General features: G+C 47.5%; 2 protein-coding genes across 2 annotated transcripts in view; one reads left to right on the top strand and one right to left on the bottom strand.

Moving 5' to 3' along the window:
* LOC119381023 (uncharacterized) overlaps positions 1-17,544 on the bottom strand; it is a 168,971-nt gene extending 151,427 nt beyond the window's left edge. Inside the window, 2 exon segments of the mRNA XM_049412129.1 lie at positions 16,927-17,088; positions 17,429-17,544. Coding sequence (XP_049268086.1) covers positions 16,927-17,088; positions 17,429-17,474 — 208 coding nt within the window. The 5' untranslated portion in view covers positions 17,475-17,544.
* A 78-nt stretch (positions 17,545-17,622) lies between these two features.
* LOC119382341 (UDP-GalNAc:beta-1,3-N-acetylgalactosaminyltransferase 2) lies at positions 17,623-23,892 on the top strand. Its single transcript, XM_037650036.1, has 3 exons — positions 17,623-18,506; positions 23,186-23,443; positions 23,505-23,892. Exons 1-3 carry the CDS (start codon positions 17,656-17,658, stop codon positions 23,794-23,796), a joined length of 1,401 nt encoding a protein of 466 aa, XP_037505964.1. The 5' UTR covers positions 17,623-17,655; the 3' UTR covers positions 23,797-23,892.
* Positions 23,893-24,288: the final 396 nt, after the last annotated feature.

Below are 24,288 nucleotides of genomic sequence, written 5' to 3'. Positions count from 1 at the left end.
GCCGTGCTGTCAAGTGGGCTCTTTACCAAGAAAGGTTGGAATTTTCCCAGCCCGCTTGTCTGCGGTCAGCTGCAAGCTGAAACAAATTTTGTGCTACTCCGAGCCATTACTTGCCTCTTTGGACAAAACTTAGCCGATTGCCTCTGCGGAGAGAAACTAAACGTTTGGATAATTTTTCTTCCAGGGCGAATTTATTATAGGTTCGCTCCACCAGTTAAAATAGTTTTGAATCCATAGAAATTTAATATATGAATTGTTTTTGGAGAATTACGCGCTGAAACCACGATGCGATTATGACGCGCATCATAGTGGGCACTCCGCATCAGTTTTGACCACCTGGGGCTCTTTCGAAATGCCTGTCACGGCGGCCGCATCCATTTTGTCGCCTAGTTTTCCTAGGCGATAAAACAAAACAAATGCGGCCGTCGTGGAGGGAATTCACACCCACGTCCTCGCATTTACCAGCGCGGCACCTTACCTGCTACTAAACTTGTCAAGAAACAAGCCAGTAGTAAGGAAAATACGGATTCGGGTGGTTTGAAGTCAAAAGGTCGAGAGAAGCGAGTTTTGCCAGCCACTGAGTTTTGCGCTGCAAGCTATCGTATTCTCTCCGCAAGGCTACCGGCCAGGTGATGTCCCAAAGAGGCTGCATAAAATTGGCACGAGGAAATAGGGAAATAATTATAGTGTACACGAGCGTATACATACGTTTCGTAGCTCTTCTTGCTCGTGCGTTCGCGCTTTATGAGCCACTACTTCACGATGTAACCGCGTTGTTTGCTTGTGTGAACGCTCAGTGGTGTACTTTGTCTTGTAATGATTTATGAATATGTAATAAAACATTATCAGGCTTACACATCGCCGGTGTTGTGTGCGTTAATGCCAGTTGAGGCATTGGCGTCTCCTGGCACCTTCGTAGCATTTCACACAGTTGGGGCACGGAATACACACGAAAGACAGTTCAGAAGATTCATTACGACACTCGCAGGGCTCGGTAAGTGAACAAAACGTGGCATATACATTTATTTCTTTTGTACGAGCACGGGCGACCGGAGCGCACTGCACAGCAACCAAAAACGAGCGACGGCAGCCATATTGCATAGAACTCATTTCCGTTTCCTGTTGTACAACGGCATCTCTTGGTCGGCTACTTTAGTTCACAACGCCACCGCTACCCTTATTTCCGTTGCACTGTCAAAGGTACAGTTTCCCTTCTCTAAGTGTATAGGCACCGTGCATACGTTAGGAGCCGCCACAGTCGCGCGCGGCCTCCAGCGCCACAGCGGCCACGGCAGCAAACTTGACGGGATATGGGAGCAGACGACGCAAGCGGCAGCAAGCCTCTGCGCCGTGTTCTGCTGCTTCACTCGACGCGTTTTCGTTCCCGTTCGCTTTCAAAAGACGTTAAATTGTTAGCAGCTGCCACAGACCCTTGATGTTAGAGGGTATGCTTCTTTTCGCCAGACCTCGTGCACCCTCAGGGGAACGCGGCAGCATAGAATGCATGAGCAAGGGAAGACGACACGGAGGCTACGGGCACGTTGAGCGAAACTGCGCGCCGCTTCGTTCACTAAACGATCACAGCTTGTCACCCTCAGGCTAACGTGGCAGCAGACTTGGCGGCTGCTTGAAAGAGACACCACCGGCGACTGCATTGCACTCACTGCGCCGATTCCAACCAGTGCAGCCGAGCGGTCGTCACGGCGGCTGTTAGCTAGCCATGGCACTGCAAAGCGTGTCAATTATTATTACATTTGGGTTCAGAGATCTACGTGCTATAGATGGTTTCTTCCGAGGAGCTAATCTAAATAAGGGCAGAGAGCTTCTCGATCTAAGCGAGGCATGTTCACGGCATCGTGGAAGAGACGTTGCACGGCGGATCGTCAGTCACGGGGAAGTGCGCACCACCGATGCGAATGAACGCGCCGGGAAGATCCGTGAAAATTGAGGTATGTCGCTTAAATTTGCTTTTTCTTAGTTACAGGTCATGTAATGTTTTCTTATCACTTAAAGCAGGGACATCCGTGCGGCCAACTGGGAGTCGCAGGAAAGTATAAAACCGCCTGAATAAAATTACTTGCGCATCGAATACAAGCAAACCGCGATAATGGGGCTTTCCTTTAATTAAAAACGTGTGCCCGAAAGACTCAACTGTGGCAATCACAAAAGGAAAAAGTGAGCGATTTTTTTTTCTTCTCTCCTTTTGTCAGCTTCATTACAAATAATCTGGAGGAACTTCTGCCTCTACAGTTAGGGCAAAGAGCATCGACGTCGAGCATGTGCTGAGGTTTTTCTTCAGCACTGAGTGCACTTTTCTGACTCCGGGCAGAGGCCAGCGACGCGGCATCGCAGTCCCACCTCATGCTCCTTCCTGCCTCTACTCTCAAACGCCGAGCTTGTTTGTTTTGAAACGGATTATTTGCTCATTTTTATGTAGGCTCTCAGGCAAGCTGCTGAGTATATACAAGCAGTATGTCGAAGTGCCACATCAGGAAGTGGCCGAACTGTCAGCACGCGTGTTATTAAACAGAAATGCTTCGGCAAATGAGCGTTTCTGCATAATTACTGCGACAAAGGTGTGAAGTAATACCTTTTGATACTTCTTCTTGGCAATGAGTCTGCTCTGCGATGTACATTTAGTGCACTTATTTAGGCCGGCACATTTTTTTTCTTTTTTGTATCTCCAAGGCGCACAGGGTAATTGACATGCTAGGCAAACGTGCAGATTGCGTATGGTCTCTGATTGGAAACCAGTAAAATCGCGTACCTGGAGAATTTCTGTAGGACTGCACCCAACAACGCAGCAATTATTCTTAGAGTTTGGCATAACCAACACAAAACGAACAGCCCGCGAGAAGGCCGCGCGCCGTCATCGCGGAACCGTTGAGCGAGCAGGGCGAGCGGGTGAGAGTATCCCGTCAAGTCTGCGCTTGTTGCCGCTAGGGCCGCCTTCATTGGCGGCGGAGTTACGTCTGCACGGAGCCTATGGGTGTTCTCTGGTGTTAGCGGCGTTAGTCTTAACTGGTCAGTTGGTCAGTGGCCTTTGCTTCAACTTGGTGCCCATAACGACGGCCTCGATTTTGCTCCTGTGATTTTACGCCATGTCAGGACCGCGCAGGCAGTACTCTGCTGCTTTTAAAAGAAAAGTTATCGCTGCTGCCGAAACCATCGGCAACTGTGCCGCGGAGCGGCAGTACGGAGTCAACGAGCGGAGCATTCGCGGTTGGCGGAAGCAGAAGGAAGCCCTCTTTGCATGCAGCGGCCAGCGAAAAAGTTTCCGCGGACCAAAAAATGGAGCATTTCCTGACGTGGAACGAGAACTCACAGACTTTGTGCGGGAGTAGCGAGCTGCACATCTCGCTGTCAACATCCAGCTGCTACAAGCGAAGGCAAGGGAGATCGCTCGAGACAAAGGCATTCAGCCGGAGGATTTCAAAGCGAGCAAGCATTGGGTGTCTCGCTTCATGCGCCGCGCTGGGTTCTCCCTACGTCGGCGTACGTCGATCTCCCAGAAGCTACCAGAGAGCTACGAAGAGCACCTCGTGGCTTTTCAAAGGTACATAATTGCGTTGCGAAAGGCAGTCCCCTTTCAGCTGGGCCAGATCGGCAACGCGGATCAGACGCCGGTCTACCTGGATATGCCCTCGGCGCTGACGGTGCATCAAAAAGGCTCCAGGCAAGTTATCGTGCGGTCGACTGGAAACGAAAAAACGCGGGTGACTGTAATGTTATCCTGCACGGCTGACGGTCGCAAGCTGCCACCCTACGTGGTGTTCAAACGAAAGACGCTGCCGAAGGGGGAGAAGTTCCCGAAAAATGTCGTCGTCCGCTGCCAGGACAAGGGGTGGATGGACGAATCGTTAGTCCTTGACTGGATAAAGTCCGTGTGGTGTCGACGGCCCGGAGCACTGCTGGGGCTCCCTTCGATGCTTGTGCTCGACGCGTTTCGGTGTCACCTGGCCGACTCCGTAAAGCGACTGCTGCGCGACTCCCGCACCGAGCTCGTCGTCATCCCGGGAGGGATGACATCACAGCTGCAGCCGCTTGATGTGTGCCTTAATAAGCCATTTAAGGACCATGTCAAGCGCCTGTACGTGGAGTGGATGAGGTCCGGAGAACCAGAAGTGACCCATGCCGGACGGCTGAAACGGGCCTCGCCAGCGATGCTCTGCTCGTGGATAGTCGAGGCTTGGGCCTGCATTCCAGAGGCGCTCGTTTGCCGCGCCTTCAAAAAGTGCTCCATCTCCAACGCGCTTGATGGCACTGAGGATGATGTGCTGTGGGAGAACATTTCCGACAAGGGAGCTTCGGAAGAGAGTGCGTCCGACGACGACGATGAATGAAATGTCAATAAATGCATTTTTTCCATTTTCCTCGGACTATATTCGGGTGAAAACTTTTTTTCTCACGTTTGCTATCCCCGAATTACACCCCGGACTATATGCGGGTCCGAGCTATATGCGGGTTTTTACGGTATACTTCTTTACGTTACCGTGTTACCGGATACTGGATGGAATCTGCGCATACGCGAACCTTTACGGAACGTAAACTACTCGCTGGATAGGCTTTACGTTCACGGCCCTATCTCGCAAATCCACCTTCGTTCGTGGCTACTCGCGATATCCGCTTCGCGGAGACTCCAGCCACCGAGTCAAAATAAGCCGAAGTGCGAGCGCCACTTACGATCACCTAATTTTAGCCGGATTACCGAGGCTAGAGCGACCTAGAATACCGAATCCGCAAACGTGAGAGGCCTAAAGACGCCGACAGGCTGGATAGGTGGCACCATTTAGTGGGGCCATGGTGTACCAGGCAAGCACAAAATTGTTATTGCAGAAACATCGGGCGTTCTACTTCCAATGTAAATGCCTTGCATCGGCATAATTACGAATGAGTTGCCTTTTTAATCATTTCCCCCCCCCTCAAGAACACTAAGCGAAAACAAACGTGTCCATGATTGTGGTTGCACGAAGCGTCACAAGATGGCGATGGTAATACCGGTATTGCTACACTCCTTCGCTTATGCCGGGATCACATGCCGGGATACTGCACACGCTAAAAACCTCTCTTATGATTTTGCCGCAGCGTAATTCATTATTATCTAAATTAAATGTAGTTTAAATGCAGTTATCACCATTTAGTGGTTTGCGCAAACGTAAAGGTTTACGTACGTATGTAAAGGTTGAAGTCTGGGCAGCTAAAAACTTTACTAAAACTCGAGTTCCGGTAAAACAGTAAACGTAATCCGGTAACAGTAACGTAAAGAAGTATACGTTACAAGCTAAAACTCCCTAATGGTAACTCGACCGGTATAAATAACGGTCGTCCTCAGGAGTGTTGCATGGATATTGTTATTGGTGTCGGGTGAGGAGGTGAGACTTTACTGCCCGTATTTGTGCGTGTAAATATATATGCACATACATACAAAAGCATAGTATCGCAAAGCGTAGAGCACCACCGCCCCTCCTGGCTTGACTTTTGACACTCTACAGATAAAGCAACGAAATTATAATACAAAACATGCATTGTGAAAAAGAAGCTTTTGCAATGGCATCAATAGGTCAGGAAAAGTGCAATATAAGCTGTTTATTGAAAAGGAGAACTAGTTGTAGTGAATTTAGGCAGAATAACAGACGGGCTATATTTACATCTGCGTATTTTAAGATGCTTGAGATAAGCCCTAATGCATGAAGTTTGTGCCTCGGAGTGCGCCTTCGGCTCGGCTTCCTGGTATTTTAAGCACTCAGAGGTTGCATAACCGATGCATAGTAACCGCGGAAGCTTAGGTGTGCGCAAGGGGGGGGGGGGAGGGGCGGCCGCCCCCCTTAGTCACCTAAGAGGGGGGGGGGGCACAAAGTCTGCCCCATGCATTGACTTAATAGAGATGGGGGGGGGGCAAAGTCTGACGAACATTTGCCAGACTTTGCCCCCCCCCGAAAGGGGGACCCCGCGCACGCCTATGCGCGGAAGCACGCTGTTGAAACAAGATAGCCTTTCGGCATTAAAGAAACAGAGCAAAACTAGCAGAACTCGGCCGTCGCTAATATAAATGTTGTGATAGAGTTATTTGTACTCAGGTTACTCATGAAACAGTCGAACACATTGGAGCTCATATAAGGATCAATGCTCTGGATATCGTAGAGACTGCCGGCAGAAGAATGGTAGGCTTTCGTCGCTGGTTTTTTATTTCTTTGTAGTCACTTATAGTGTAGCGCGGCTCGAAGTGTTTCTTGCAAACCGCACAGCAATCAGTGAGCAGCTAGGTGCAAAATCCGATTGTCACCTTCCTTGGGGGCCGGCAGGCTCCAGAAACAGGGATTATCTCAGAGCAATTTTGGCACGCCTGCATATTCACTCATGCACCACGGCGCGTAGCAGGCGTTGAGACACCGATTAAAGATCAGTAATGTATTAAACACGCTCAAAACATGCAATTACACGCTTTCGTAGGCTGCGACGTGTGCGCGCCAAATGCAGACGCTCTCCACAGCTTCAGTACAAAGTGACTACAGCGCCGCCGCTACGATTGCCCATTGGATCATCACCCGAGATGCGGCATGGCCGCTTTGTTGGTTCCACTGCCCCCTTCTAGTACACTGTAGCGAAGCCGCACAAATGAATTTTTGCAGATCTGTTTGCTAACGTCACGTCACCGTTTTGGTGCTCCCCATGATACATAGTTAAGTGGTCACGACGTTGAAGAACGCAGCAGTCAGCAGGTTCAAGCCGAAACTTTTTATATGGGCGAACTTGTGCCCGGGAAAAGAAAAGTCGAACTATGAGCAATACACACTGTACACTGATAGTGGTGAACAGAGCGTTGGCTGTCAATAATCTGATCATCGGCGGAGCACCTCGTCTTTCATAAAGCAGTCCTCAAACCTTCCAGCGTTGTCACTGGTGCTCGCATAAGCTCTCGAATAAACTTGACTATTCGCGTCCAGCACATAATCTTAAAGGAGTACTGACACAATTTTGAGACCTTGCAAAAGGGACATTTTATTGCGATAGCAATTATGTGGACAGTCTCGACAGGTTTTGCCGTCACCGTCATGTCTTTCTGGTATGAAGTCCACATTGATAAGATCCCCCCCGCGCATTGTACGTTCTACGGCAGGTAAAAGTGCGTGAGTGGGGGCGACGAACACGACCGAAGCAGAGTTAAAAACGAGCCGGCCCATTTCCGTCGCTCAGAGGGTGCATGCGATAACATCACCCCGCTTGGGAGACCTGCCGTCGAAGCAGACAGGAAATGCCCCGCCTGTCTTTAAGGGGGGGACACTGCTCTTAAAATTTGTTTTTCAACGAAAGCTGTTATGAGATCATTTCAACGGGCATTTTTGGCACCGCAGTCCGCCGCCGCCGCCGCCGCCGGTGTCCGTAACCACTATGGCACGAAATAAGAAAAAAAAAAGGAAATAAGAAAAAATTTCCAGGATGGAACGAGGTTCGAACCTGGGCCCTCTGCGTGGGAGCCCAGTGTTCTACCTCGGGGCCATGCCGGTGCTCGAAACTGCGTTGCAAAAAGACTATACAGGCTTCATGTCGGGAAGGAAACACATTAACATATGTAATGTTGTGTGGTAGAAGAGTAAAATAACAACCAGGCGTCACGCAAACGCGAATTCTGTAACCGGGAGTCAAACAATGCAAATTGCGCAACGAGTGGGTTGTTCAGTGCTTCCAACCCATTAAAAAGGCCTCTACGATAATTCTTCATCGTCATCAGCCACAGCATCAACAAAGTGCACATAATGCCTTACAGGTGTTTAGTGAGTACCACGGTTCTCCGCAGAATGTCGAAAAATTGCATAGTGGCTGCTTCCCTACTTCACAAAAATTATGATGATTTATAGCGTAGTGGGTTCCTGGCAAGTGCACTTCTATTGGTTGCCAAGGAAGCCCATAAGGCTCCCATGATCCATTTCCTCAGGCTAATTCCCCCTCTCTCTTTCTCGCTCTCCGGTTACGTATATTATAAAGTGTGGTGGGACAGTTAAATGACGACCGGGCGTCACACAATATGAATTACGTAAGTAGTGGGTCGTTTAAAGCTTCCAACCCATTACAAAGGGCTCAGCCGTAATTTGTCATCGTCATCAACCACCGCAATAACAAAGTGTACATAATGCCTTACAGATGGTACCTCGCTTCTCCGCAGAATAACGAATAATGTTGTGGTGGGTGCTTCCCAACTTCCCAAAAATTATGATTTGTGGCGTAGTGGGTACGTTCCTAATGTACTTGTATTAGTAGCCACAAGAGAGTTTATAACGGGCTCTAGAAATGCCGCTCTTCCAGCTTTCGCTGTGACTGTGCTGCGCTTTCCGCGCAGGCCTGGCATTTTTTCATTTCTTGATCGATTTCTTGATCGATTTTGATGATACTTGGTGAATTTATGTATATTTGTGTGCTGATTTCAAATATGCAATTACTTTTCTAGTATAACCGGTAGTTTTTTAAAATACCAATATATTTCATGTGCCTTTTGGGGAGGAAGATTTTTTTTTTAACAGACAGAGTTACAAAGCAAATCAGCGTATCACAATAACCTGTAATCAGAACTGAGTGCAATGAAACAAAAACTGATGTTCTAAGCCCATTAGAACAAAAGTTACGGTATGTTGAACATTTGCGAAGGAAATCGTAGCTTAAAAATTGACGCACTCGTGAATGTTCAACATATTGTAGCTTTTGTTCTAATGGGCTTAGAACATCTATTTTTGTTTCGTTGCACTCAGTTCTGATTACAGGTTATTGTGATACGCTGATTTACTTTGTAGCTCTCTTTGTTGAAAAAAAATCTGCCTCCCCAAAAGGCACATGAAATATTTTGTATTTTAGGAACTACTGGTTATACTAGAAAAGTAATTGCATATTTGAAATCAGTGCACAAATATACATAAACTCACCAAGTATCATCAAAATCGATCAAGAAATGAGAAAAAAATTTTAAGAGCAGTGTCCCCCCTTAATGAGCCTTAAAAGACGCGAAGACACAAGGGGGGGGGGGAGGCGGAGTGTCACGCGACTAGCAACTTTGAACTTTGAATCTAAGGGCGCAGTCGCGATCGCTGGCGCGTGCGCTATCTCGAAAGCCATCACAGCGGGCCGCTCATATACCCTTCTACGTGCTGCGCTCTCAATGCAAAGTGACTATGCGGAGCACATCTCTCCCCGGAGCAGCTGTATTCTCTTACACCAGCATTTTGTAGTTACGCGAGATCGGATACAATAGACCTTATGCGAAATCTGCTGCCATCTCGCGGCCGCCTTGCACATTTCCGCCATGTTGAAGGCTTAGCGCGCTTCGCATGTGCACACACGGAGCGATTAATAATTGCAGTATGTGACAACATCAGCACTCGTCAGAGAACGCTTTTTCGTGTCAAGCCCTAATGAGTCAGTTTTCATGCCTTGTGCTTGCAGGCACAGAAAAAAATGGCTTCGTGTACGAGCTTCAAAGCTGCGCCACAGCTATATACTCGCGCATGCCTGCGCTGCTGTTGACAACATTACTTTGTTTATTACATTGCGATAACAATTACAAGTTAGACAGGTAGCTTGTGCGCGTCATCCGATTCTTAGCCAGCAGACTGATTGGGCTGGAGCGTGTTGTCTGTAGTTTGTGTTCGATTGTGGAGTTTAACAAGATAGTGTTCGTTGGGTTGCTTTGCGCGTGTACTACTTCACTATGCCTTCTTTTCAAGCATTTCATGTACTGCCACTGCAAAATTCAGAAGGGCGGCCCGGATTTTCTGACCGCACCCCCCCCCCCTTAATTTTCTTAATTCATACCTTAAGAATGGCACATTTCAGGTTCTCTCAAAAGCTGATCCCCCTTCGGAAAAATCCTGTATTCACCCCTGTGTGCTATCAAATGTTAACAGACGCTTCAAGTGTGTGGCACTTGAAGTAAAATGCTGTTCTGGAAAATACATATGTTACATTTGATCGTGGGTGCGCTACCGTTGGTTACGCGCTGAGGTGGTTTCGCAAGCGTTCAGTCGGCGACACAAAACTGCCTTGCTGCGACGCGTTGAAATTGTAAGGCGCCAATAAGACCCGTAAATGACGATATGAACGGGAATACTCTTGGCGTATCTCGTTATTTATGAGCACATGTCGAAAGGATATTCAATAAAATACCAGCTCATCGGAACCTACTTTTCGGAGCAACTGACACTTTTCATGTTCACGTATCACGTGCGTGAGATGCGGAATGTTTTCACATTTTGATCGTGCGGTGATTCTATACATAACATACGGCGGTGATTACAGCAGCCAAATATTTTTTAGGGGCGAAGCTCCTTAAAGGACCCCTGACACCAAAATTGAAACCTCGAGATCTTTGTGTTGTTTGACTTTCCTGTATATGGGGGCACATCTGACCAATTATTAGTGATGAACGTTGCCTTTAAGATATCTTAATTTGGTTTTAAAGTAAGCGTGAGTGCTCACTTGAGTTGGCTGCACCTTGCGACATCCTGGTATGACGTAGATAGAGGCCCCGTGTGACGTTCCACGAGTAAAGCAAGTATTGTTGACGTCACAGAAGGTTTGCGGGGCGCACGTGCACAATACGACGACTGGCACCCGAGGAGGCCTATTGTTCCTCACCCCTCTGGCTCTGTTGTCGGGCTGCTCTCGAGGTAGTTTTCGTGAGGGGACACGCGCTTACCAGGTTTAACCCATACCGAGGCACCCACATACTTTCAATCTCTACCGCGCGCGGGGCCCCGATTTGAAAACCGCGCTGTCAACGTCACCACAGCTTGAGTGCACGTGGTCTTTGACGCTCCCCTGCATGGGGCGCCAGTTTCTTGTGGTTTTTAGGCGGGCGTTTTGAAGTGATGCTAAAATAGTCACAATTAACTCGCGCTAGAATTAGTTGTACGATACGCTAGAGCATTTACGATTTAATTTAGAGATTACCAGACACAAAGCTACAAATTACAGCAAAAAAGTCACCAACAAAAATTTCGCTGTCAGGGGTCCTTTAAGGCGGCACCCGTTCGTCCCTCGTAGTCGTAGTAGTCGTAGTGCGTAACCAGTCTTACGCTTTGACCTCCAAGGTGGTGCCGGTGGGAGATTTTTCCTGTGCGTTGTTGAACAATAAAAAATTCGCAGCGTGCGCGTTAACTAAAAGCCGAATTCTTCTGTCTCCCATTCCCCATTAGCAGCCATTGGCATGTTCCAGTAGGAAACGTTAGTAGAAGTGTAAGTGTTAGCTAAAAGCCGACTTCTTCTGTCTCTCATTCCCATTAGCAGCCATTGTTTACCTCCAAGGTAGTGCCTGGTGAGATTTCTCCTGTGCGTGATTAAACAATAAAAATTTTGTTCAAAACGCCGTTGATTGATGGAATAAACCAACGAAAGACACCAGATGTTTTCTAAAAGCAAAACGAAAGAACGCCAGATGTTTCTAAAGCAAAATGAAAAGACGCCAGCTGCTTAACGAAAGACGCCAGATGTTTTCTAAAGCAATGGTTTTCTAAACAATGAAAATTCACAGCGTACATGTAAAATTAAAGTGAGCTGCAAGTCGTCATAACTCATCGAACCTTTAGTATAAACGCACCCGATCTCACGTCGGTGATTATGTACTGGGCAGAATTCACGGAAGATTCACGGTTTACCGATGAACCTCCGCAGCTTCGCCCACTCATCATCATTCACTCCGTGGATATGCTGTGATTTTTTTTTATTTCAAAAAATAAAAAAGAAGACAATGTTTTATTTAAAATTAGATGCACGAGGTCAACGTAGGCTGTTCCTTATGAAATACGCTTTAAAATGGGTCAACAGCATTTTCTTACCGTCATCGCTATGCCTAACCGTGTCGCTCGCTAAAGCCTCCTCCCAACCATCTTACACTACCCGCAGGATATTCAGATAAATAACAACGCTTTATTCGCTGCACTGAAAACAGGCAGACAAAAAATTTATAACCTAGTGCAAAGCTTCATTCTCAACGACAACAGGCTTACATGTGACTCGGTGGCAAACTTGTACCTGCTCGTTGTGAGGCAGTTCTTTACACATGATAACTGTCAACGTAATAACTAGGAAATGCCGCTAACGTGTACCAGCCCTTACACACTTGTCTGACGTTTTTGTGCCCCAATTGCCTGCTATCAAAGCGGATACAAGCAAGAAGTTAGAGCAGTGACAGCAATACGATTCGGACGCAAGCCTCCAACATGGCGCAGAATCAGCATCTTCGTCAAACCTCCGACAGATGGCAGCAATTTTGCATAAGGTCTATACAGTTAGCTGCCAGCCTCACTTCGTGTAACACTACAATTTGTTGCTATAGCGTTCATTGCTCCGCCCTTGCGGTGAAACTGTGACTTTTTCGTGTCCTTGGTACGCAGTGTCAACGCTGTCCACACACCGGAGTCGGAGAACACATATAAAATATTTTAATTTAACTTTGAAGTTTTTTGTCGCTGAGCATCTGCAAGCCAGCCCCACTACAATGGACATTATCCCGACGAATCAAGACAGTTCCCCCTAGTTTGCAAGTTCCGCGTCCTGCATGCAGCCTATGTCAGTGTCACTGGACGACAATTCACTCATCATTGTTTATGTGCAACACAAGCAGATAACTGATTTGTCGCTAGTACGTCACGAGTTTCTGTATCTCCGTGACGTCACACTACTATGAAATGTCACTGAGAAGCCGCCCCCTCGATATCGAAACCGAAAGTACAGTGTACTAGAAGTGGGTAGTGTGCTCTCTGCCCTATGCTACGCAGGTGGCACTCTGAAGCCACTCATGTCGCCGGTACTGGGAGCCGCTAGGGGTGCTGCAGCAGTTTCCTCTTGAAGTTTCTCGCGCTCCTATCCTACTGCCGCTGCCGCTCTCTTGCTGCACACGTGCTAAACAAGGCGGCAAGTCGATTGGTTTTTGGTACTATTGAGAGGTTCAGTGGTTTGCATCAACAAAAACCGCGGTATTCGTTTTCCGCTGACGTGTTCATGCTAAGGTATGCTAAGCAAGTACGCCTACTAGCGACACAATCACTGTATCGTGCCTGGGTGCCAAACTGGTTACAGCCGTGCAGGCCCGTAGCCAGGAATTTTTTTCAAGGGGAACCCACTTGCTGAAAACCTTCACATTTTGAGAAAAACACCTATTTTTATTATTTATTTTTGGTAAAAACACCTACTTCGACAAACTTTCGGGGGGGTGGGAGGGGGCCCATAGCCAGGAGGAGGGGGCCCCTAGGGCCTCCTCCCCCCCCTGGCTACGGGCCAGCAGCCGTGTTAAGGGCACGCCGAAGGCGTCTCTTTTCAACGTCCCTCAAGGCTAAGAAAGAAGAATAAAGCGGAGAGGAACCTGCACCACAAGGATAAGAAGCTTGACAAAACATGTGCAGTGTGCGAATTGCATTAAGTAATCAGGGACTACATTCATATAACTGATGGCAAAGAGATAGCATTCGTCGTGGTAGAACAACGCTGTCAGCAGACGCTGTTCCGACGATCCTTCCGAATCACCCCGCGTATCTTAGCAATAGGACTCCCAAACCCTGGAGCAAAGGAAGCGACCAGAAGGTGACCAAACGACCAGCAGCAACAAAAGTCGAACCGCAGCATACATGCCGTCCGCCGAAAATGACCCGAACGACCAGTCGCCATCAAATAAAGCATATACATTTTGCGCTAGCGAAGCGCAAAAAGCAGCCTGCTCAGATGATGTATGGAACTATTTGAACTTTTTTTTACACCTCAACACCTTCCTAGCGCTAGACGAAGCATTAATTTTGTTTTCCATTGTTTCCCGGTACTTTATTGCACTTCGACATTACGCGAAGAAATGGCTGTGGTGTCTGAAGAGGTTGGTATGTATTTCATGCCCACTCCAAGGTGCATATCAGGTGGAGATTTGTTGGACAACATTGTTTGTGTTGCCAGGAAGAAGAAGAAAGCCTGCTCGAAAAATTACAGATGCCTTCGCAGCAGATACGTTCTTGTTATGTAAATGTTGTTGTTGAAAGAAAAGTTGACATTATGTGCTGCCACACCATTTTAGAACACAAATTTGTAATACTTCTGGAATTTAAATAGTTCTTAGAGTGTTTTTGCGTTTGGTGGATGTCTTGTGTGTAATCTTTACGCCAATGCTGTTCATCAAGAATTTAAATTGCAGAAAGTAAAAATCAGATTTGAAAATAAAGTTGTTTAGCAATGTGCCCTCACAAAGAAGTTTTGCTCAAATGTACCGATTTTTACTTTAACAGCTGGAATTGCGCTTGTTTGAAATTTCAAAGTAGTAATTTTCCACAAATAAAACTGATGCTGTGGATGCCCTTTATTTTCTTTCTGACACCGTGCACTTTCACGTGCATGTGAAGCGTTTTCTTATGCGAAAAGCACTCCGTTTTTCATAACTTGACCGCCAACGCTTGGCAAGCGTCGAGCATGTGTTCAAGGCGCATGCTACGTTCGAAAATGCCCGATAGAGCTATGCGTAAACAGATGCAAACATCGCGCTAATTTGTTGACAAGACATCACTTGAGATCGCTCGAGCCAGTGCTGCAATCATAGCGGCAGCGTGTTTCCTTTGTATTTCTTGACGAGAAAAGCGAATGCGTGTGGACAGAATTCCTACCGTGTGGATAGCAAGCACTTATTTATAATTACACAGTCCGCTAAAATAACCCGCAACGCCCGCCTAGCGTAGCCGCGAAACTTGTAAAACCGCATAACCTTTCAAGAGGAAATGCTAGTGGCGCCATCACTCGGGGGCAACATGAGGTGCCTCAGGCGGTGCATGTGTCTGAGCCCAGTACCCCTATTCTAGTACACTGTACCGAAAGTGCCTTTTTAAGGTAGCGGTAATTAAAATATATACGATGCATTCCCAGGCACCACAATACTCGTTTTAGGTTTCTCGTCACCAGTACCTTTATTTAGAGCAACAATTCAAAAATTTTTAAAATTCGTGTCAGTACTCCTTCAACAGAATGATCTAGAACAATGGCGAAGCTTCCCAAGCATTGCGGCGCGGCCGAACAGTTTTTTTGTGGCTGAAACTCATATACAAAATAAAGTTTATTAACACTTTCGTGACCGCACCTATTCCCATCGATAGTATGTTATCAATGACTTCAAGTTCAAGTTTTGGCACTCTCTGAGCGGTTCTGGACAGCTAACGCAATACAAAGGGTAAAATAGCATGTTCTTTATCAGATTTGTTTGCGAGTTTCTTTTTTCCACCGCGGGAAGATTTTTAAAGCTCATTTGCAGTCGGGTAGGTGAGCGCTCGTTGTTTCAGACTTTGCGTCGACGTCGCTCGCGCGTGCTCCACAGAAACGCTGAATTTCGACGGATTCAGATTAATCTGAGCGGGAATCTCTGGATGATAGTAGCAGCACAGACACGGAAGACGACTTCGATTCGCCAGGCTTCAGTATACGGACGGCGAAAGTGCGTCAAACCTCCCCGGAACATCAGCAGCTATCCACCGGTAAGTTTCGCCTTCTCCTCGGGTCGTTTTATCGCTGCCGCGCGTCGATGTAAACGTATCTCGTGTGTTCTTAAAATAACAGCTCTTATCTGCAAGGTGTTATCTTCATTCGGGCGGGAGCATTTGGCGCCGGCTGCAGAAACAGCGCAGTTCTCTCCGCGAAGACGACGCGGAGTGGACTTCGATCCAACGCTCCGGTGCGCTGCGCGGCGGTGTCTTCGTGTTGTTTTTCACCGCAAAAGTCTTCCGCGAGATATGCAACCACACAGATAAGTATGCGTGGATGCATACTTTCATGCGTGGATGCATACTTTCGAAAAGCCAACATACAGTGAGAGGGACGGATATGGAGGTAGGTTACTGAAGAGAAGATGAGCAAGTTCGTCGCACTCCATGTGTACATGATAATCGTTGAAGTCCCGCGCTTGCATTGGTGTTGGTGTCGACGACACATATTTCAAGGCCTTCGTCCACCGCCAGTGATGCCACGGAAAAGGTTCAAGGCTTCTTGAGTGTCTCTGATCTGAAGAAGACGACTGTCGCATCCCACGAGAAGCTTCACCACGTGTCTTCTCTATGGCAACACATAAACGATTCTTCTACGCTATTTTTCAACCCCGTCGGAACCTTTCAGTAGACGAGAAAATGCTGAAATCTGAAGGTTGGTATGGTATTCGGCAGTATATGAGGGAGAAAGAGGTCAAATGAGGGTACAATTATGGATTTTTGCAGATTTGGAACAGGCTACACTGTTCATTTCAACGGATACACAGGTAAATTGAAAAATACCAGAACTGCAAACTATGCTAGGAAAGTTGAACAGAAAAAAATTTTTTTTTTCCGAAACATGTGCAGCCAGCCTTTGTTTCACCGCGTCGAGAAACAGCATCGCGCGGTGGCATGATAGGCACTAGTGCCAATATTCTTCTACTTATGTAAATATTCTTTGTACTTACAGAGCTTATATTTCCGCTGTTATTCTACGAGGGCTTTGTGGTCAAAACGCATATTTCGATTTTTTAAAATGTTAAACCTTTGCAGAGTAGCATTGATGTTTTTATGAATCTTTATTTCTTTTTGATACATTTTTCTTCGTTTGAGAATTTTTTTCATATATTCAAAATAAATCCGTTAATTGGAATTAATACTGATGGAAAGACCAATTTTTCCTCTATCGTTTGATACCCTACACTTTAGCATCAATTCTTTTCTGTGGCAGGAAAAAAACATTTCCTGGACTAGCCAAAAACAACCGATTTTTCCGCGGTCACGAAAGTGTTAAAATATTCAGTCGGATGTTCCCACCCCTTGCCGGGTATTTTCGAAATCATCAGTCGCGCCATGCGTGTGACATTAAATTACCGAGGATGCTGCTACCCTGTACTTGCCGGTCGTTATCTGAGTTCCGTACAGAAGACTCTGCGAACTAGTGTTTGCAATTATTTACCCAGCTTGTTGACCAGGAAGCGGCCTAGGCATCCCGAGGCTCCAAAGACGGTGCACACGACTCCGCTGAACGAGCTCCTGCCGCCAGTGCCCCGCTGAAGCGACGATAGCTGGCTGCCACCACCACCAAGGGCAGACGAACTGTGCTGTCTCCTGAACAGTCCTGCAATGATCATTAGTAGCTTCAGGCGTGCCCTCTAAGACAAGGTCGTCCCGACCGAAGCGTGGCCGCACACAAGCGCAGCACTGTCCAAGCACTGCGAAATGAATTTAACCATCGCGGGCAAAGACAATACGCGTAAATATTGACGACGTGTAAATTACGTGCGAAACTAATTTCAACTGAACTTATATTAAGCGAGATGCTGCAACGGCACAATGTGGTAGCAAATTTGAGAAATAAAGCGACAGTTTACGGCTGTCTGTATCACTGCTATTAATAGTGAAGTATGACTGCCGTTAAGAGCCAACAAGTAACGAGGCATTTTCCACAAAAAACTTACTCGGAAGTCTCAGGCAAATCAATGGGCGAATTCTTTGAGCCGCCATGTTTTTGTGCTGCAGACCTAGTATTTGTTGTGAGATCAAACAAAGCGGACAAGCGAAACTTGTGTAATGCAAAAAACGTTGAATAATTAATTCTCTGTCGTTGGTCGAGAGCAGCAGTGCCAGTGTTGGCGGTTTTGTCGTTTTGTGTCTTGTTGCGGGTGCGGTCCAGTCGGCGGCCACTATGAACCCTCGCGCCGTCGGCTGGCTGTGCGTGGCGATCGCGGTGCAGGCGCTGCTCTACCGGTACTTCACGCGGCGCACCGTCCTGCTGGTGGGCGTCCTCTCGGCTCGGGAGAACTTCGAGAGGCGCGCCGCAGCGCGTGAGACGTGGCTCAGCGGTGCATCGCGTGTCAAGTCCTTCTTCGTGGTCGGCCGCGATGGCTGCCGTGTGCCGCCCGAAGACCGCGTCGACCCGTACATTTGCCAACGGTGGGAGCCCAACATGACGGCCATCAATGAGAACCTGGACTTCTACGCGACCACGGCGCAGGCGCGCAACTGCTTTCCCCGCAAGCGGCCGCTCTACACGGGCTTCAGCTTCCAGGTGCACCACCCGCTGTCAGTGTCACGGCTGGGTGTGCTCGGCGACATCCTGAGCGGCAGCACGGGCGTCACCGTGGCGCTCATCGACGCGCACACGCGCGAGATTCTGCGCAAGGTGGTCATCAGCGCCGAGACGGCCACCGAGGAGGGCGGCTACTATTATCGCAACGTCGACCGGCTCGTGCTGGGCAGGTATTTCGAAGGGGTACTCAGCCTGTCGGGCGAGATCGTGAGCGAGACGTGCTCGACGCCGTTGGCCTGGAACAACGGCTCGAACCTGGTGACGTTCGAGAGGCTGTACGTGGACCACGAAGACAAGAACAGCGTGGCGTGGACGCCCGCCGCCGTGTCGGGTGTCGGCATACACCTGGTGGTGTCCGACTCGCTGCCCAGCCTGCTGGATCACTTGGACGACGCCGAAATGCGCCAGGCCGTGTGGGACCAGCTTGTGGACGAAGAACAGCGCAGGTTGGACACTGAGGCTCGCAGGTAAGGCCACTGGCGAGTCATCGTAGTACTGGGTAGCATGTTGCAGTCTTGTCTGTGTTATATTGTAAGAAACTTAGCGCAATTTATAATTTTCACAAAGCACTCACAGAATCACACACGCACACACAGCGCTTATTACCAACAAAGATGCGCATGAGCGAGAAAACAATAAACGATGCAGGAACGCGCCACCACCCATCGACGTAAAAAAGTAAAACTCTTAAAAATCGAAAGCAGATAACCAGCTAGCTGCAGCTTGTCTCGAGAAAAGATATTTCCTTTTGATGCAAAACCACAGACGGCTCGCTAACACAACGATCCTTATTCTTTTCTATCAAATATGCTTCCAAAGATACACGTGCGGATAATTTGACACTTCTTCCCACAACCTGCGTGTCTGTAAACCGTGGTTCACAACCACATGCGGCAGCATGTGCCACAAGATGGGCGTACTTATCCTCTTTTTTCTTAATTTTTTGAGCATGCTCCCTTAGCCGGTCATTAAGGCATCTTTCGGTTTGGCCGATGTACACTTTTCCGCATGATAAAGGAATTGAGTATACAACCCCCGTGGAGCACTTAACGAAGGCCTTCTGATGTTTCTTCTGGCAACCGCGTCTCTTGCCATTGCAAATGCGCGGGCACAGGTTGGCGAGCCTTTCCGGTGCCGAAAACCTAGCGAGACACCATGTCTTGCAGCCACCTTTTTAAGGTTGTGGGAGAGCTTATGCACGGCCGCTTGATCTCCCCCCTCTGGTGCGGCCTGCCGATTCGTCTCTTGAACAAAAGAGCACGCGTGAAAGGAGAAGTTGACTGACTGGCCACGATGGGAGGTGAGGGCGCTGCACATCAGCGAAGTAATCGCCTTTGCACCTGCTTGCACTGCTGCACGCGAAGGTCTAACCCCACTGATCCTGCCTATTTTGTGACAGTCGTGTCCTGCCGTCGTGCGGTAAGCATGGGATGCAATTTCGTTTTTCTGGACGGCTCTTTGGTTTAAAAGTCCGAGCTCACTATCAAAAAGCTACTGAGTCCATTCTTGGCCAACTGGGCTGGAGATATTAGCAGCTCGCTAGAAAACATGCTCAAACTTTCTCGGAAACCACTTTCCCGCAAAGTCCTCCACTTGTGAAATCCTGCAACAATTAAGTAATAAATCATGCGTATCTGAGACTATTTACAAATATTTGTCCGAATCATGTTATACCATTCATTTATGTCACGGAAATAAATACGACACGACGCGCAAATAAATTCGCTCGTGCCTTTATAAATAAAATACACATTAAACCTCGGTTGACACTGAAGTCACTACGTCTTAATCATCCACAATAACATTATTAATACAATGCTGGGGCCTTCAGAAAATGTTTCAGCTCTTCTCCTTAGCTCGTTTTATGCCGCGCCATTTCGGATCACTTCTCCTTCTTCAAGGGATAGATCTGTGCCCAATATAATTTTGCATTGCTCGTCATTTGTCACGTGTTGTTCTTCTTTGTGATTTTTTAGGTAAATATCTTCGTATTCTGTACAATAAACTCAGTTGGAAGTTAGCGCTCACCTTTGTCTGTATCCTTGGCCTTAGTTCTCAGTTCGTGCTATAGCATTCATCATGACATACCAACTAGCCCAAGCGGCCTTCCTTCTAAACCAGTATCTTCATTTCAGTTGTCTTCTATTTCAAATGTACTGTCTTGGAGCGAAAGAAGGACATGATACTGTAGCGCAAAACTCAAAAAGAAACACTAAGAGGCAGAAAGTAGGAAAGTCATCCTCTTACTCATTATATTAGAGCTTTGCGCAACAGCTTCATGTCCTTGAGTCATTACCAACTCGTCCAAGAAAAACTAATTGTGGAACGGACGCACTAAAGCAAAGAACACAAATGAAATAGGTTGTATGCTACCATGTTGGTTGTTTTGGTCATGATTGTTGACGCATCGCTGGTTTAATGGATCTGGCTCAGTTTGATTCAAACAGATGCAGGATTTGGCTTATTCTTTATTCTAAACAGCCTTTTTGAGTTCTCGTTACGATCAGGAATTGCCCCATTTCGATTACAATTGTTAAAAAATGGAAGATACTTAGGCTTGCTTTACGCTCCCGTGAAATTTAGCCCAGTTTTGGTTTCTGGAGCTGGCTCGTTTAGAAAAAAGAACGCCGTACATATACACTTAAAATATTATGCCTTAAAAGTCTATGTCGCAATATAGAAAAAAGAAGACAAAGACAAGCGTTACTCATAACTTTATTAGCAGGACAGGCCGTGTTCCTCATATATATCCATTCGTCACGTATGCGCATACAGGAATAAAGTAACACGTGTACATTAGAGACGGTTGCGTATACATTCAAATTAGGAGTCCAGCAAAGTGAGCCGTCTATCGCTTTGCCGGACCCCTAGTTAGAATATATGCGCCAATGCCTATGGTGTATACGTGTTATTTTATTCTTGTATGCGCATACGGGACGAAAGAATATATATCAGGAACCCTTCCCTGGTAATAAACAGTTGGGGGGAGTAACGCTTGTCTTCGTCTTCTTTCCTGTGTTCATCCTTTTATTCATTGCGCTATATGTCTCAGCCAGTCATTTGCCTCTATTCCAGCTAAAGTGAGTAAGCTTGTTAATGAGAGCTTCTCAAGCGAAGCATGAGAAAACACTGAGCAGAACCACATGAAACTGCCCGCGCAGATAGCTCACTGTGGCTGAAGGGAGCTTTGGGAGAAACCCCCGCGTCGCCGATAGCGAGCGCCATAGTCGACGCAGCGGGTTGAAAGGGAACTAGCGCTTTCACAGGCGGAGAGGAGCACTCGGCGGGCCGCACCAAAGGGGGGAGATCGAGCGGCCGTGCCAGTGGGTTGCCAGACCAGAGACGGCGGCGCCCACTGGGCAACATGGCGGCGCCCACGAAAGAAAGGTCTATAGACCTACTTCATGTTTGTAAACAGCAGTAGGTGTCATCGATATATTTAGGGCCCTTGTAGCGACGTCGCGGCACGTAGGCTCCGCCCAGCCGGTTTAGCCCGAAGCTTCCTACTGCCCTCTATGATCACGTGACCACTGGCGCAACAAGTGCAAAAGCTGCCTCTGAGCATCGCGCGTCGGGACGCCTCCCGCATGTTTACAAGCGGTGGCTGCAACTGAGGAAGTTGCAATGGCTGTAAGAGGGACTCTGAAGTGAACATATAAGAGCCATGTCAATGTGCAGCTCTAGCTTTGAGAACCTTGTCAAAACATGAGGTATCTTAACGGCGGCAATGTGACTCATTTGCGAAATATAATCGCCGTTGCAGCAGTCTAGGTCACACATGTACGTTTCAATTTGTGAACTAATGCAAGAACGACCGACTCAGCTCAGCAAGAGGCTCTTGGGTACGATATGCAAATGCAAGGAGCAAAAATGCATAGTTAGTAATCGTTACGGTAAATCCTCGCATATAACAAATGTGCCGGGGAAGCTATTCATGCAAACGGCAAGAGCGATCTCGGCGACAATTTCATCCGTGACACGCTTGTGATAACGTTTCAACTATGTGCTGTGGACAAGGCGGTTACACACCTGTAAGGTCCACCGACCACGGGCCACAGCTCTTTTCGTGCGCTCAAGTCGAGACCGCGAAATGCGTACAGCCCGTAAACAGACTCGGCAAGTTTCCCGAGTGTTGTTTTTCTGTGAATTCTGACAGACATGGAAATATTGTGAAGTGTTCCGCAGCCAGAACAGGCCTGTCCAATACACTTGTGACAGGTGTGTCATCGCAGCCGCATATGATTTGGAAAAGCATAGTCGAAGTCATCCTTTCGTTCGCTGCTGCGTTAATGAACTGTGCCCACGCAGAAATAAACACATGCTCCATGACCAAGCCACAGCTTTAGTTCATGCGAGTACAACGAAGTCCTTTTGACGTGTGTAAGACTTCTGCAGTTATATCAACAATGGCAAGCATGAAGAGTTATCCGCATATGACAATACTATCCACAACATTAACATGCTTTGAGGTAAATGTGCCACACAAGGCTTATACCAAAAAATGCGGTGTGGCACATAACAATGACAAATGCTTGACAAAGTTAATCTTTTCTGCTGGGTAAGCCACCCCAAAACATAACCGATGAGCCGGCGTCTGAGACAAGTTCTGGCATTTTACAGCTGCGGCTAAATTCTTGCAACAGTCTTCGTAAAGAGCTACATAAAAAAAGGAAAAAACATATTTCATCTTTCTTGTGCCTTCCTGCGCAAATAACCGTGACACTGCTCATCAGTACACCTTTTTTCTTCTTTGTACGACGACAAACAGTGCACGCACCAGCGAAAACACAGCAGCAGCTGTGATAGGCACAGTGGCTTTTGCCTGCTGCACGAAACTAAACACCGAACAACAGCGCAGCCGCATTTATGTGACGTAGGGGTGGTGGAATAGATCTATACTGAGGATGCCACCCGCAGAGGTGGCGAAACGTCTATGTAAATTTCTTATATTTTTGTTGTGCTAAGTCAGAGTAAATCTTTTAGAATCATGAACTCACCCGGCTTTTGAAACATTTTTACATAAAAGAGATTAGTAGCAAGTTAAGCAAATTCAGTAAAGCAAATTTAGGGAGGCACATTTTATGCAACAACCTAGCTTTTATTAATGCAGCCTTCTAATGGTAAGACAATTATTCTGGCTCTGCAGGTATCGAGACATTGCCCTGGTGCCCATCACAGATGTGTACCGTAATTTGCCACGCAAGCTGCTCTATTTCTTTGACTTCCTGCTGCAACGTTCAATTGAATTTGACTTCCTTGTAAAGGCTGACGATGACTCCCTGGTGGACTTGGAAGGGCTACGGAATAGTGTGCCCAAGCAGCAGCAGCAAAACATTTGGTGGAGCAACTTCAGGGAGAATTGGCCAGTGATTCGCTATGGCAAGTGGGGTGAGCACACATACAGGTAAGTGACATAGAGGTAAGGTAGTGTGACTAAAAATGAGGCACCTTTGCTGCTCTTGCAGTGCGCCCATCTACCCTGCGTTTGCATGTGGTGCAGCATATGTGCTGTCAAGAGACATAGTCTACTGGCTGGCCAGGAACAAGGACTACTTGCATTGCTATCAGGGTGAAGACGTCTCCATGGGCATCTGGTTGGCTGCACTCTCACTACAGCGCATCCATGAGCCCCGCAACTGGTCGTGCAGCTACAGCTGTCCGGATGGCGTTAGTCGACCCTACAGTAGGGCTCAGCTGTCACCCACTGAACTCAAGACGGTGTGGGCCACTTTCAAGAAGCACAAGAAACTCTGCTGACACATTTTCATGATGCCGTCTTTCACAGGCAGAGCAAATGATACGGTGCATTCTGTGTGCCCAATTTTTCATTAAAAATGTTGGTTGCTGATCGCACGCTGCGTCTATGTCATCAGCCTATTTTATGTCCACTGCAGGGCCTCTCCCAGTGATGCCCCGTTTACCCTGTCCTATGCAAGCTGGTTACATTTTATCCCTGCAAACTTCTTAATTTCATCACTTCATCTAACTCGCTCGCCATCCTCGGCTTCTTTTCTCTTCCCTTGTCCGCTTCGTTGTTCTAACTGACCACCGGTTGCCTGTCCTACACACCATGAGGCCAGCCGATGTCCACTTCTTTCGCTCACTATCAGCCACCCATGTTTTTTCCCTGACCCATTCTATGGCCTTCCGATCTCTTGATGTTACGCCTACCATTTTCCGCTCTATTGCACGCTGTGTGGTCCTTAACTTTTTCTCTAGTTTCTTTGTTATTCTCCATGTTTCAGCCAC

This window comes from Rhipicephalus sanguineus, chromosome 2, assembly GCF_013339695.2.
Source record: "Rhipicephalus sanguineus isolate Rsan-2018 chromosome 2, BIME_Rsan_1.4, whole genome shotgun sequence".
NCBI lineage: Eukaryota > Metazoa > Arthropoda > Arachnida > Ixodida > Ixodidae > Rhipicephalus > Rhipicephalus sanguineus.
The sequence above is the reverse complement of the archived record's forward strand: the minus strand, read 5'-3'. Positions and strand labels throughout refer to the sequence as shown.

Coding starts and splice junctions, on each gene's coding strand:
- LOC119382341 (XM_037650036.1), top strand. CDS start 17,656: ATGAACCCTCGCGCCGTCGGCTGGCTGTGCGTGGCGATCGCGGTGCAG. Junction 18,507..23,185: donor TTGGACACTGAGGCTCGCAG/GTAAGGCCACTG, acceptor CTGGCTCTGCAG/GTATCGAGACATTGCCCTGG. Junction 23,444..23,504: donor TGGGGTGAGCACACATACAG/GTAAGTGACATA, acceptor CTGCTCTTGCAG/TGCGCCCATCTACCCTGCGT.